The sequence below is a fragment of the Panthera uncia genome, chromosome X (assembly GCF_023721935.1).
Source record: "Panthera uncia isolate 11264 chromosome X, Puncia_PCG_1.0, whole genome shotgun sequence".
In the NCBI taxonomy this organism is placed as follows: domain Eukaryota; kingdom Metazoa; phylum Chordata; class Mammalia; order Carnivora; family Felidae; genus Panthera; species Panthera uncia.
Window position 1 is genome coordinate 54,106,683 of NC_064817.1, and position 15,241 is coordinate 54,121,923.

General features: G+C 42.5%; 1 protein-coding gene across 1 annotated transcript in view; it reads left to right on the top strand.

Annotated features, from left to right (window-relative positions):
- Positions 1–675: 675 nt before the first annotated feature.
- Positions 676–15,241, top strand: part of IGBP1 (immunoglobulin binding protein 1) — a 38,873-nt gene continuing 24,307 nt past the window's right edge. Inside the window, exons 1-3 of the mRNA XM_049643911.1 lie at positions 676–1,083; positions 1,474–1,767; positions 9,903–10,098. Coding sequence (XP_049499868.1) covers positions 707–1,083; positions 1,474–1,767; positions 9,903–10,098 — 867 coding nt within the window. The 5' untranslated portion in view covers positions 676–706. The remainder of the gene's footprint in view (positions 1,084–1,473; positions 1,768–9,902; positions 10,099–15,241) is intronic.

Here is a 15,241-nt window from a genome sequence, read left to right on the forward strand (position 1 = left end):
TTCTTGTAAGGGAAATAGAGTTGTAAATCGCTAGCTGTAATCCATTGTCGTTGGTGTCTTGACAAATTCACAGAAAGTGAAAATTTTCAGTGGCTTGGGTGGGGGGGGGTATAAAAGAAGGTTACACAAAATAAGTAACTTTTGAAAGGAAACTGTGGAGTGACTAGAGTTGCAGGTTACCAGGGGTGTGTGAGGGAGGGGTGGGTGCGTGTAGGAGCCCCGCCGATAGGTCGCAGGGGTGTGGGGGAGGGGTGTAGAGTGTGCATGCGTGCGTGCGTGCGTGTGTGTGTGTGTGTCTGGAGGAGGGTGACGTGAATGGGAAGAGGGCGGGCCCCAGAATTGGCTGGGAGAAGCCTGGGGCTCCCGAGGCTGGATGCCTGGAAGCCGCAGGGGGGCGCCCTTTGCACTTCGCACTCAAGCGCACAGACGACCAAACCTAGGGAGCGAGGGGGCGCCTGGAGCCCCTGTCTGCCCCGGCCCCTCAACAAAGGGAGCGCCTCGCGACGTGAGGCGTGCGCCTAGCCTGCCCCCGCAGTGAATTCAGCCTCGTCTGGCCGGGGCTAAGCTCAGAACCCACGGAACATCCCGGCTCGGCGTCGGCCACGAGGAGCAAACCGTAAAACAGCACCCAGGGATGTGCCTGTTTGCTTGTTTTTAGCAGATCCCTACTACTTGTGATAGGCAGCAGCCTGCAAAAAATAAGCCTATGGAACCGGTGGCTAGTGTCTGCAACCTGTGGCTTCCGGAAGTTCTTTGTCGCTTTGGTAACGACGGAGCGACTGGACCAATACGGCGCTCTTTCCGGTCTCGTTCACACTCGCCGAGTTCTCCTTTTCCAAGATTGCCTTTGACCCCGGAAGTGAGGTTTTCCGCGTACCTTCCTCCCACCAAGATGGCAACAGCAGAGGACGAGTTACTGCCACCGCGGCTTCCCGAGCTGTTTGAAACCAGCAAGCAGCTTCTGGACGAAGTGGAAGTAGCGACTGAGCCCACCGGTTCCCGGATAATCCAAGATAAGGTGTTCAAGGGACTAGACCTCCTTAAGAAGGCTGTTGAAATGTTAACACAGCTCGACTTGTTCAGGTATGGGGGACAGGGTAATAATGGCTAAGAACGGAGGTAATAATGGTTACCAAGGGTGGAGGCATTGAGTCTGGGTAGAGGAGACCCTTTTAAAAAGGACTAGGAACCTTTCATTCCCACCTCCCGCTGCGATCTTGTGTACCTTGTTTACGTTCTCCACCTGGCTTCGAGATAGTTGATATCCCGCGACTCTGCTCCCTAGTGTCGACTCTTTGCAAAGGCATTGGGTGTGAGCCATCAGCCAGCCACCTTCATTCAAGAAAACCGGCCACTGTTCCTCAGGCCTTCTCCCTTCGCACACCCACCGCAGCCCTCCCCTCCCCCAGGCAGCAAGGGGCTACAGTGTGATTGCCCATCCAGGCTTCACAGCCTCCTCTTTGCTCTTTCCAGCCGAAATGAAGATTTGGAAGAGATTGCTTCCACCGACCTGAAGTACCTGCTGGTGCCAGCATTTCAAGGAGCGCTCGCCATGAAACAAGTCAACCCCAGCAAGCGTCTAGATCATTTGCAGTGGGCTCGAGAACACTTTTTAAACTACTTAACTCAGTGCCAATACTATCATGTGGCAGAGTTTGAGCTGCCCAAAACCAAAAACAACTCACCTGATAATAATACTGCTAGTTCCTCCATGGCCTATCCTAGCCTCGTTGCAATGGCATCTCAAAGACAGGCTAAAATAAAGAGGTGGGTCAATAGCTATAATTTGAGGACTGCCCAATGGCAGTGCTATTGTGGGGGTGTGTGTGCATGTTTTGGGGAGGGAGGGGAACAGTGGTGTCTGTCACTCTTTTGGTTCCTGTTGAGCATTAGGCCTGGTGAGAGTAAGTTCTCCTGAGTTTTTCAAGAAGCTTCTGCCTTTGTTGAGATGGTCATACCTGTTGGACCTCTGCTACCCTGTGGTTGCCAACAGCAGAACGTTCTTTAGCATAGCGTCTCCCAATCATATCCCACAGCACAGCAATATTCATATGGTACAATGGGGTAGATATCTCTGAAGGGCACAGTGTCTTGTAGCTATAATCCATTTATGGTCCACTGAGTGAGAAGTTCTGTTCTGAGTAATGGCTCAGGTGTGTAACATCCTGAACTAATGTTAGTCCTGCACAGCTTCATCATGTGACCTTGAAGTTGCTTACTCTCAGTTTAGTGTAAAAAAACATTTGATGAGTGCTCACAGTGTCCAGGATCTAAGCTAGGCACTGGGGGTACAAACTGAGTGTGTTTGTAGGAATATGGGTGGTCTCCACCTTGGAGGAGTATACAGTGTGGTGAGGAAAAGAGGCGTAGAAACAGAGTAGCAATATAAAAGGATGTGATGGAGAAATGCACAGGTACTGTGAGAACAGACAGGAGGGGCACCTAACCAAAGAAGGAGCAGGAGAGACAGAAGTCTCCCTGGAGGAGGTGACTCCTGTGATGAGTTGTTTAAGGATGGATAGGAGTATCCTCTAGAGGAAGAGGAAAGGAGGGTATTATCCAGCAGAGGTAATAGTGTTAGTAAAGCTACAGGGACATGAAAGAGCACAGTGCTGGGCTTGGAATGTATGTGGGGAACTACTGTAAGCAATCAGATGATGCTAGAACATGAAAGGGGTGAGGGAGAAGGGGAAGGAACGATGCTGAAGAATGTTGTGGGGTCCAGACCAAGGAGACTTGGGGTGTGAGGAAGGTGAAGGAACAGCCCTACTGCTAAGAATGTGGGGAGGGGTTTTAGTCTCAGTTCCACCATTTTATCACTCTGGCTTGGGGTAAGTTGCTTAATCACTTGGTGCCTTAATTTCCCCAGCTGTAAAATTAGATAACAATAGGTCTTTCTTCATAAAGTAGTTTTGAAGATGAAAAGAGAAATACACAAAAAGCGCTTAGCACAGTGTCTGATACAGTAAGTACTCAAAGTCAGCTACTGTTATATCTTAGTAGCTGAGTACAGGTTGTGGAGTCAGAGAGTGGGGTTTGAGACCCAGCTTTACCTGTAAGCCATTGGACTTTGGGTAACTTATATAACCTGTCTGAGCCTCAGCGTTCCTCATGTGAAATCATGTAAAAATAATAATTGTACCTGTTTTATAGGATTAAGAAACATAAATAAGAGCACATAAAACAGCTAGCACAGTATCTGGCACATAGTCACTAGTCTATAAATGTCACTTACCAGTAGGCCATGCTAAAGAACCTAAACTTCAGTTGCTGACTGGGATTCACTGGAAGTTTGGGGTTTTTTTTTTTAAAGAGTAGCACGATCATATTTGCATTTTAACTAGCATACACTGGCAGCAGTTAGGAAGCAGTGTGAGGGAGAATATTAGATCCAGTTAGGTCACAAGTAATGAGGCCTCACTACAGCAGTGGCAGAAGATATGGGATAGATTTATTTAGAAGGGTTGAATCGGCAGAAAACTTGGTGATCAGTTAGTTCTGAGAGGTGGGGTAGATGGAAGCAACACAAGGAAGATGTCCACGTTTGTGTGATAGGTAGATGGCTTGTGGAACTCATTAAGATGGGGAATAGAGGAGGAAGAACAAATCAGGGGAGAGGGAAGTGTAAAAATTCGGTATTGAGCCGTTTAAGGTGTTTAGGAGTCCTCCAGATAGAGGTATCTGGTAGTATGTAGCTCAGAGGAGAGGCCTGGTCTAGAGAGGTGAAAATTGGTTCATTCACTTGGCCGATATGTATTGAGCCTTTCTTGTGCACCAGGAACTGTTCTAGGTAATGGAGAACCAGATGAAGTCAATGGCCTCATGAAGCTTTTATTTTGGTGGAGGAGACAGACAATAAGCTAGTAAATAATAATATAATTTCAGGTGGTATATATAGTTCAGGGTTAGTGACAGTGAATAATTTTTGAGGAAATGGGATAAACTGATAGGAAGTGGAATTCATCATGTCTTTTGTAAGAAGGTGGGGGCAGCCCATTGGCACGTAACAGGTAGTTTAAGCAGTGAGTTTGGTATCCAAATAATTATACTTTACCCCAAAAGGACTATAAATGCCATAGAGATACAGTGTTGTAGAGAAAGACCAAGGAGTGAGCACATCTGGTTGGAGGGATGAGGATGAAGTTTCAGGATGCAATGCACTTGAGAAGAGCCTTGAATTATGGTCAAAAATGGAAATTACAGATTTTCCTGAATGTAAAAGAAATACTGATTGTAGAAAATTGGAAAACCAATATTTTTTGAATTGAAAAAAAGGCCTTAATCCTGGCACTCAAAGATGATCTTTGTTAACTTCCTGATGTATTTGCTTCCAGATATATAGTTACTTTAGTTAATAAATGTGGAATAATACTGTATATATAGTTTTTTTTATCCTCTTCAAGCCTAACATCATATTGTGAGCATTTCCCTGTGTCTTTTGAAACCATGATATTTAATGGTTACATAATATTCCATCCTATAGTTGTGCCACAATTATTTAAACTAATCTTTTATTGTCAAATATTTACACTATGTATAGATTGGGGGGGGGCTCGTTTGTTTCTTTTGGTTTTGCTCTTGTAAGTAGTGGTATGAACAGACATCTTTAACTGCATCTGTCACTGTTTCATTAGGATAGATTTCTAGAAGGACCAGTGACTAGATCAAAGGGTTTGAATATTTTAAGACTTGATGGTAGCAACATTGCTTTCCACAATAACAAAGTTTTAGAATATGCCCCACCACACTGGGCTTGCACGTTAACACTTAGAAAATCCAGTTGGCAAAACCAAAAAAGGTATCTCATTGTTTTTACTTGCATTTCTTTGGCTGGAAAGCTTGGTCTTTGAACATTTTCTAAAAATGTCTACCAGACAAGATAACAACGTTATCTTTATGCTAATGGCTCCCACATTTATGTCATGAACCCAGAGCTTTTCTGACCTTCAGACTCACAGACATCTAAGATTTAACATGGCCTAAGTTGAACCCTTGGTTTTTTAACTCCCAATGTGCCCCCACACCTAGGTCTTCATCTCATTGAGTGCACCACCATTCACTTAGGAGTTAGCTTCACTTCCTCCCTTCTGAATCTCTACATCCCATCCACCAGACAGGCCTGCCAGTTCTAGCTACAAAACGAATCTTCTGTCCTTCTGTTTCTCTGGATCTCCACTATCATACCTTAGTGTAGGCCAATAGCACTTCACCTGAAATAGCCAAACCACTAACTATGAGGCCCTGCACAGTCTGGCACCTGCTTCTCTTCAGGCTTACCCTCTCCACTAGGTTCCAGCCCCAGTTGCCTTTTCTTTCAGTTCTTTGCACAGACCCAGTTCCTTCCTACTACAGTCTTTGTATGTGTTCTCCTTGCATGACATGCTCCTCACTTTTCTGTCGTCCTGGGCTTTGTCTTTCTCCTCTACTCTAGAATGTGTACTCCTTGAGGGCAGAAGCTATTTCTCTCTTATTCACTGTGGTATGCCTAGCACAGGGCCTGGCAAAGAGGAGGTGCTCAAGAAATATTTATTGTTGACAAGCAGGGGGAACAACATGAGCAGAAGCCCAAGGCGCTTGAGGTATGTACAGGGAATGCAGAATGGTCCAGTTGGGCAGAAGCTAAAAGTACTGTGGTCGGAGGTCTGCACAAGGAAGTAATGTGTGTATAGAATCCTGAAAGTGAGAGGCAGAAAGACAAATTGACATGTTATAATAGTATTTCAGCTGGGAAGAAGAGATAAAAATGAAGTGACAGCTATCAAAGACATTAGTTTTGCAGGAAACATTTGTATGCTTAGAAAACACATTGTTGAGATCCTTTTTTATTTTCTGTAAGTCTTCCCTCTTTACCTACTGAGGCCATCCTACATAAAACATCTAAATGGTATATCTTCTCTCTCAAAACCTGTTTCTTCACATATCCTCTCTACTGATTCTCAACTTTGACAGTAAGTATGAGTCTGGTTTGATTATCTGCACCTCCATTCTTGTGACAGAAATAGAGAAGTAGAAGCTAGGTAAGTAATGGATGGGTCTAGTGTTAGATTCACTGAACTTAGATTCCGAAGTGCCAGCTGGGTAGCCATGTCCATAGACAGAAGGCAATGTAACTAAAACTAGGAGGAGACTGGTGGCTAGTGCTAAAACTTTAGGAGCTTTTGGTGGGTATGGATAGTTTACCAAGGAAAAACGTGCAGAGAGGGAAAAAATGCCAAGGATAAAACCTTGGGGCAAATTAAGGGAGAAGAAAGAGGCAGGAAAGAGCAATCAGAAGTAAGACACTCAGCAAAGTATAGATAGAAGTGCTTTTAGAAGCCTGGGAAAGAGAGCAAATGTTAAGTACTCTTTGAAGCTTCTCCCTGCCAAGCTCCCCTCCTAAATACTGTAACATTTAGTTTTTGTTACTTATCACAGTGTAACTATCTGTCATTCTGTAAACCAGGAACTCCTAAAGGTCAGAGACCTTGACTAATTGTATCTTTAGTATCATAATTGTATTACTGTATCCCTAGAGCCTGAGACAACAAGAGGATTATAGTAAGTACATGAAATTTCTGTGGGAGAAACAGTTACACGGTAGTCATAAGACAAATTGAAGCAATACAGTATTGCACATAAAGCCTGGACTTGGAGTGACCAATCTGATTTCCTCCACTTAATAAGTGGGGCATCATCTAGCCACTCCTGGCCTCCATTTTCCCATCCTCTAACAATATTTGTATTCTGTTGCTGCTTACGAAGTACTTTCGTGTGTATTGTTCCATATGATTCTGTTAACAACCCCAGGACATGTAGCTTATTATCTCTATTTTAGAGATAAGGAAATGGGATATGAGAATTTGTTTGTCCAGAGTTACCTCATAAGTGTTCGGGCTAGGATTTAAACGCAGATCTTCAAATTCCCAGTTCTTGTGCTCATTCCAGCAAGGCACAGAAAGAAAAGAATGGTCATTTGAAAGGATAGACTATGGATTGAAGGAAGGTGTTTCTAGGATGGGGGAAAGGCACCAGTAGAGTGAGAAATTGTAACTGCTGATGCCAGGATGATTGATAGCGTGAGGCCTGGGAAAATGTGGGTAGTGACAGGTTTCATAGCAAAAGTGGAACGGTAAAGACATCGCCCTGGTAAAAACAACATTAGCTCCTTAAAGATGAGGGAAGGAGGAAAGGTGAAACTAGAGATTTTAAGGGAAAGAGGGAGATTGATGGCCATTGTCTGGCCATCTGGCACGTGTGATGGTGGCATAGAATCCACAAAAGATGAATAAAAAGAGATGAGCAAGAGTGACCGCTTGGCCAGAGTTTGATCATTTGAATTTGTTGTTGACTCATTTGACACAAATCTGTAATTCATGAGCTCTCTGCAGCAGCCTGAGACCAGAAAAAAGGAATGGGGAAAGTTGTCCAGAGTCAGAAGGGTGACAGGCATTGGGGATCCTAGGATGGTAGGGAGTGTTTCCATGTAATGGCTCACCATGGGAAATCTAGAACAGTGGTGAAGGTCTAGGATGGTGATTTTCAATCTGTCCCTTGGAACTGTAAGATTCCACCACAGTGCCTGGGTAAGGGGGGATGTTGGGAGCCCTCCTCTATTTTAACTAGGGTGGATTTTTATCTGTTTATTACTTACGGAGTTCCAAATAAACTCTCACAAGAAGAAAGGGTTCTTGGAGTGCCTAGGTGGCTCAGTTGGTTAAGGGTCTGACTCTTGATCTCAGCTCAGGTCTTGATCTCAGGGTCGTGAGTTCAAGCCCCACATTGGGCTCCGCTCTGGGTGTGAAGCCTACTTTAAAGAAGGAGGAGAAGGAAGAAAGGGTTCTTTTACTAAAACAAAAAGGTTTTAAAAACGCTGGCCAAAAAAGCAGGAGTGGAAGAGCTAGAAGTTTCAAAGATGACAAGGAGTGAAATTGTAGGAGTGAGGAAGTGAAGAAGCAGCTGGAGAGCACGGTTACACTGCATTCAGAGAATGGGAGAGGAAGCACAAGAACGTTACTCAGAGGACCAGTAAACTGACCCAGAATTTACCCTGGATTGTATACATTCTAAGCCCCTGGTATGTTTTTTCCTGATGTAGGTACATCCAGGAAAGAGGGTGGGGGTAGGATTGGGACCAGAATGAAATGTTCTCAATCAATGTCTGTAATAGCATTCACGAACTAGAAATTGACCTTTGTGCTGTTTTTGCTCAGAAGCTGCCAATGACGATGCTGTGACAGTTATTTGTAACATATAAACTGCCCCATTTGTTGGGTAAAAGGATCAGAAGATCCTAAAAGTTTGTATAATAAAGAATGTCTCCAGAGCAGTGGTTCTTGACTTTACATGGGTCATGGACCTTGTTGATAATCTGATAAAAACTACAGATCTCTCCCAGGCCAAAAAAATTTTAAAAATAAAAAGGTAGAATTCTATATTAAATTTCAGGGAATTCAAGGACCTCCTCCCCTCAAACTCTATCCATGGACCTCAGGTTAAGAACTCCAGATTCTTTTCCTTGACTTTTCTCTCTCAAGCCCTTACATCCAATAAATCTGTTTTCTATTTTAAATACATCCACATCTCTCCACCTCCCTGTTTCAAGTCACTGTCTCATTTATATTGTGACAATATCCTCTTAATTGATGTCCCTGCTTCCATCCTTGCCTCCCACCTCCCGCCCTACATTCTATACTCAGTACAGCAGCCAGACTGGCCCTTATAAAAAAAATTTTCATGTCACTCTATTCATGTCATGTGTTCTCTTCAAAAGCCTCCAGTGGCTTTCCTATCTCAAAATATCCTGGTGTTTAATATTTGGGGTCTTAGAGCACACAGGGTTCTACAAATTGTGGTCCTGGCTATCTCTCTTACCTCATTTACTGTCATTCTTCTTCACGCCAGCCACACCGGCCTCCTATCTGTTTTGCAAACATGTCAGGTCAGGCTCTCTCCCACTCCAGGACCTTCGTATTTGCTTTTCCACCTTAGAATACTTTTATGGATATTGGCATGGCTTGCTTCCTTACTGAAGTCTTTGCTCAGATGTCACCTCTTCCTGATCACCTTGTATATAATAGCACTTCTACTTCTGTGCCATCATTCTCTTCACCTTACCTTGCTTTTTGCTGCCGCTTCATGGCACTTATCACATCCTGACTCATCATCTCTTTTTGTCTGCTTCCACTAGAACGAAAGCTTCAGGAGAGCAAGGACTTTCTTGTATACACTGCTGTGTATCCAGCACTGAGAAGAGTGCCTGTCACACAATAGGTACTCAGTAAATATTTTTCAGATGAGTGATAGATGACATGTAGAATGTATCCTGAAAAAGGCAAGCAGGATGGTTGTGAGTCTTTATATTAGGCACCTGGCTGGGTCAGATGGTGAGTTTAAGCTCCATGTTAAGCATAAAGCTTACCTTTTAAAAAATGTGATAGTGTAAATAAAAGCACTTAGTGTAGCACCTTGTACTTGAGAAAAATATAATAGAGTATTTCCTTGGTTCAAACCATATGATTCCCTTAGCAAAAGGAGGAGCCAGAAGAGCTGGGACTGTTTTGCAATCTGTGACTCCTTGAAGTGGTACTTCCCAAGTGGACATTGTTTGATACTAAATATCTAACCTACTAAGCCTTAAGCTTCCACCTGGAAGATGATGGGAGGAGTTGCTCAGATCAGGTTATATCTGTAATTTTCCAGCTTTAGAATGTATTTCTGAGCCCCTATTCATCCATTCCTTGCCTTGCAGTCTTGAGGGAACTGCCCTGGTGGTGAGTTCTGGGGTAAATAATCTGTATTTTTGCCAAAGGGGAAACCGGCATACTCACTGCCTGGTCATCAGCAAAGGTAAACTCTTATTGTGGCCTCCTTTGATGGAATAGCGCTGTTTTTGAGTTCATGGGTAATGCTTTTCTGTGCAACAGATACAAGCAGAAGAAGGAGGTGGAGCATAGGTTGTCCGCACTGAAATCTGCTGTGGAAAGTGGTCAAGCAGATGATGAGCGTGTTCGTGAATATTACCTCCTTCACCTTCAAAGGTGGATTGGTATCAGCTTAGAAGAGATTGAGAGCATTGACCAGGAGATGAAGATCCTGAGAGAAAAAGACTCCTCAAAACAGGTAAGCCTGGTCACTGCCCATATAGCTCAAAAAGCTGTTAGAGATTTGGACGTTCTACAGGAGAGTAATCGAATTAAAATCCTTTTAAGTCTCCATAAAATCATTGTTCTTCTTAAGATCAGTGGAGAAGGCTGAAGATTCACTAGGGGTAGCCTTTTCTCTAGCTTACAGTGTTGTTTCCCAGGGATTTCTAACCTGTAGAACACTTCTAGCCATTTGTAATTTTGTGACATGCCACAGGTAGGGAGACTTCTTTAAAGTAAAAATTGGTTTTGGCCATGAGAGGTCATGACTGCCTAAGGAATGCACAGGGAGGTGGGCCTTTAAAATCTGTGTTTGACTGTAATAAACAAATGGGAAAAGGGATGGGATGGGAACTGAGAAGGAAAGTGGCACTGGAGGAGAGAAAGAAAAGTGTAGGAAGAAGATCAAAGGAAAGATCAGGAATATATTTAGGTTCGGGGAGGAATCTTAACCTTAGACAATGATGCTCTCTTACACCCTTAGATCTCCCAAGTAGGAGACACAGAAGCACATTTCCATGCTCAAAATACTGGGTGTACTGATAAAACCTGATGTAAGACAGCTTTGGCCATCTTTGAAGATCATCACTGTGTTTTGGAGCTGCTGCTTCAAAAGATTAGGCTCCTCTGCCACTTACTTTTTGGTTCAAGATACAAGCATGGATTGAGTTGAATTTATCAGCTAGTCACAAGCATTTATTTTGGCCCTCAGAGAAACCTCTTCCAAATTGGATTTGTGCTAATTATTAGCCCAGGAGCTTATGCCTCCAGGTAACATTAACCTAGTTCCTCATGTTAAACCATCAAAGAATAAACAATATTCTAAGGCCAGGAGGCCCCTTGAGCATCTCTAGATGAATGGTTTTCAAGCATTTTGAGGCTGGACTCTTCTGGATCCTCTCCTGCCCCCTTCTTTGTTGCTGTTGTTGTTGTTGTTGTTGTTGTTGTTGTTAAACACTCCCTTGTTTGGTGTTGGGATCAGCTCTGGAAGTGATGGACGTAGACCCAAGTGAACACCTTTTCTCTGATGATACTTTGTTTCAGTATGCTCCGTACAGCTGAGGTTCCCTGAAACATTGTTATAGGACACTGTATGAAAGTTACTAACACAGTCTTCCCCCCCCCCCACCCGCCCCCCTTCCATTTAGGAACACCGTCTTCTAAAGACCTGGAAGTTCTTGACAGTTAATTGCATAGTTACATTGGAAAGGGTCTTAATCATTCAACTTTAGCACTGAAGGCCAGGCTGAGGAAAGGGACTTCAAAATCACCTCGAAGGATTTATCTGGAACACGGAAAAGCCTTTGGAATGTCCTTCTTTAGAGGGGAATATTTTTTTTAATTTTTTTTTAATAATGCAAATCATTGTTTTTCAGTTTCTTTCCTTTTTTTTTCAATATATGAAGTTTATTGTCAAATTGGTTTCCATACAACACCCAGTGCTCATCCCAAAAGGTGCCCTCCTCAATACCCATCACCCACCCTCCCCTCACTCCCACCCCCCATCAACCCTCAGTTTGTTCTCAGATTTTAAGAGTCTCTTGTGCTTTGGCTCTCTCCCTCTCTAACCTCTTTTTTTTTCCTTCCCCTCCCCCATGGGTTTCTGTTAAGTTTCTCAGGATCCACATAAGAGTGAAACCATATGCTATCTGTCTTTCTCTGTATGGCTTATTTCACTTGGCATCACACTCTCCAGTTCCATCCATGTTGCTACAAAGGGCTATATTTCATTCTTTCTCATTGCCACGTAGTACTCCATTGTGTATATCAACCACAATTTCTTTATCCATTCATCAGTTGATGGACATTTAGGCTCTTTCCATAATTTGGCTATTGTTGAGAGTGCTGCTATAAACATTGGGGTACAAGTGCCCCTATGCATCAGCACTCCTGTATCCCTTGGGTAAATTCCTAGCAGTGCTATTGCTGGGTCATAGGGTAGGTCTATTTTTAATTTTTTGAGGAACTTCCACACTGTTTTCCAGAGTGGCTGCACCAATTTGCATTCCTACCAACAGTGCAAGAGGGTTCCTGTTTCTCCACATCCTCTCCAGCATCTATAGTCTCCTGATTTGTTCATTTTGGCCACTCTGACTGGCGTGAGGTGATATCTGAGTGTGGTTTTGATTTGTATTTCCCTGATAAGGAGCGATGTTGAGCATCTTTTCATGTGCCTGTTGGCCATCCGGATGTCTTCTTTAGAGAAGTGTCTATTCATGTTTTCTGCCCATTTCTTCACTGGGTTATTTGTTTTCCGGGTGTGGAGTTTGGTGAGCTCTTTATAGATTTTGGATACTAGCCCTTTGTCCGATATGTCATTTGCAAATATCTTTTCCCATTCTGTTGGTTGCCTTTTAGTTTTGTTGGTTGTTTCCTTTGCTGTGCAGAGCTTTTTATCTTCATAAGGTCCCAGTAATTCACTTTTGCTTTTAATTCCCTTGCCTTTGGGGATGTGTCAAGTAAGAGATTGCTACGGCTGAGGTCAGAGAGGTCTTTTCCTGCTTTCTCCTCTAAGGTTTTGATGGTTTCCTGTCTCACATTCAGGTCCTTTATCCATTTTGAGTTTATTTTTGTAAATGGTGTGAGAAAGTGGTCTAGTTTCAACCTTCTACATGTTGCTGTCCAGTTCTCCCAGCACCATTTGTTAAAGAGACTGTCTTTTTTCCATTGGATGTTCTTTCCTGCTTTGTCAAAGATGAGTTGGCCATACGTTTGTGGGTCTAGTTCTGGGGTTTCTATTCTATTCCATTGGTCTGTGTGTCTGTTTTTGTGCCAATACCATGCTGTCTTGATGATGACAGCTTTGTAGTAGAGGATAAAGTCTGGGATTGTGATGCCTCCTGCTTTGGTCTTCTTCAAAATTACTTTGGCTATTCGGGGCCTTTTGTGGTTCCATATGAATTTTAGAATTGCTTGTTCTAGTTTCGAGAAGAATGCTGGTGCAATTTTGATTGGGATTGCATTGAATGTGTAGATAGCTTTGGGTAGTATTGACATTTTGACAATATCTATTCTTCCAATCCATGAGCAGGGAATGTCTTTCCATTTCTTTGTATCTTCTTCAATTACCTTCATAAGCTTTCTATAGTTTTCAGCATACAGATCTTTTACATCTTTGGTTAGATTTATTCCTAGGTATTTTATGCTTCTTGGTGCAATTGTGAATGGGATCAGTTTCTTTCTTTGTCTTTCTGTTGCTTCATTGTTAGTGTATAAGAATGCAACTGATTTCTGTACATTGATTTTGTATCCTGCAACTTTGCTGAATTCATGTATCCATTCTAGCAGACTTTTGGTGGAGTCTATCGGATTTTCCATGTATAATATCATGTCATCTGCAAAAAGCGAAAGCTTGACTTCATCTTTGCCAATTTTGATGCCTTTGATTTCCTTTTGTTGTCTGATTGCTGATGCTAGAACTTCCAGCACTATGTTCAACAACAGCGGTGAGAGTGGGCATCCCTGTCGTGTTCCTGATCTCAGGGAAAAAGCTCTCAGTTTTTCCCCATTGAGGATGATGTTAGCTGTGGGCTTTTCATAAATGGCTTTTATGATCTTTAAGTATGTTCCTTCTATCCCGACTTTCTCAAGGGTTTTTATTAAGAAAGGGTGCTGGATTTTGTCAAAGGCCTTTTCTGCATTGATTGACAGGATCATATGGTTCTTCTCTTTTTTTTTGTTAATGTGATGTATCACGTTGATTGATTTGTGAATGTTGAACCAGCCCTGCATCCCAGGAATGAATCCCACTTGATCATGGTGAATAATTCTTTTTATATGCCGTTGAATTTGGTTTGCTAGTATCTTATTGAGAATTTTTGCATCCATATTCATCAGGGATGTTGGCCTGTAGTTCTCTTTTTTTACTGGGTCTCTGTCAGGTTTAGGAATCAAAGTCATACTAGCTTCATAGAATGAGTCTGGAAGTTTTCCTTCCCTTTCTATTTCTTGGAATAGCTTGAGAAGGATAGGTATTATCTCTGCTTTAAACATCTGGTAGAACTCCCCTGGGAAGCCATCTGGTCCTGGACTCTTATTTGTTGGGAGATTTTTGATAACCGATTCAATTTCTTCGCTGGTTATGGGTCTGTTCAAGCTTTCTCTTTCCTCCTGATTGAGTTTTGGAAGAGTGTGGGTGTTTAGGAATTTGTCCATTTCTTCCAGGTTGTCCAGTTTGTTGGCATATAATTTTCCATAGTATTCCCTGATAATTGTTTGTATCTCTGAGGGATTGGTTGTAATCATTCCATTTTCATTCATGATTTTATCTATTTGGGTCCTCTCCCTTTTCTTTTTGAGAAGCCTGGCTAGAGGTTTGTCAATTTTGTTTATTTTTTCAAAAAACCAACTCTTGGTTTCGTTGATCTGCTCTACAGTTTTTTTTAGATTCTATACTGTTTATTTCTGCTCTGATCTTTATTGTTTCTCTTCTTCTGCTGGGTTTCGGCTGCCTTTGCTGTTCTTCTTCTATTTCCTTTAGGTGTGCTGTTAGATTTTGTATTGGGGATTTTTCTTGTTTCTTGAGATAGGCCTGGATTGCAATGTATTTTCCTCTCAGGACTGCCTTCGCTGCGTCCCAAAGCGTTTGGATTGTTGTCTTTTCATTTTCATTTGTTTCCATATATTTTTTAATTTCTTCTCTAATTGCCTGGTTGACCCACTCATTCGTTAGTAGGGTGTTCTTTAACCTCCATGCTTTTGGAGGTTTTCCAGACTTTTTCCTGTGGTTGATTTCAAGCTTCATGGCATTGTGGTCTGAAAGTATGCATGGTATGATTTCAATTCTTGTAAACTTATGAAGGGCTGTTTTGTGACCCAGTATATGATCTATCTTGGAGAATGTTCCATGTGCACTCGAGAAGAAAGTATATTCTGTTGCTTTGGGATGCAGAGTTCTAAATATATCTGTCAAGTCCATCTGATCCAATGTATCATTCAGGGCCCTTGTTTCTTTATTGACCGTGTGTCTAGATGATCTATCCATTTCTGTAAGTGGGGTGTTAAAGTCCCCTGCAATGACCACATTCTTATCAATAAGGTTGCTTATGTTTATGAGTAATTGTTTTATATATTTGGGGGCTCCGGTATTCGGCGCATAGACATGTATAATTGTTAGCTCT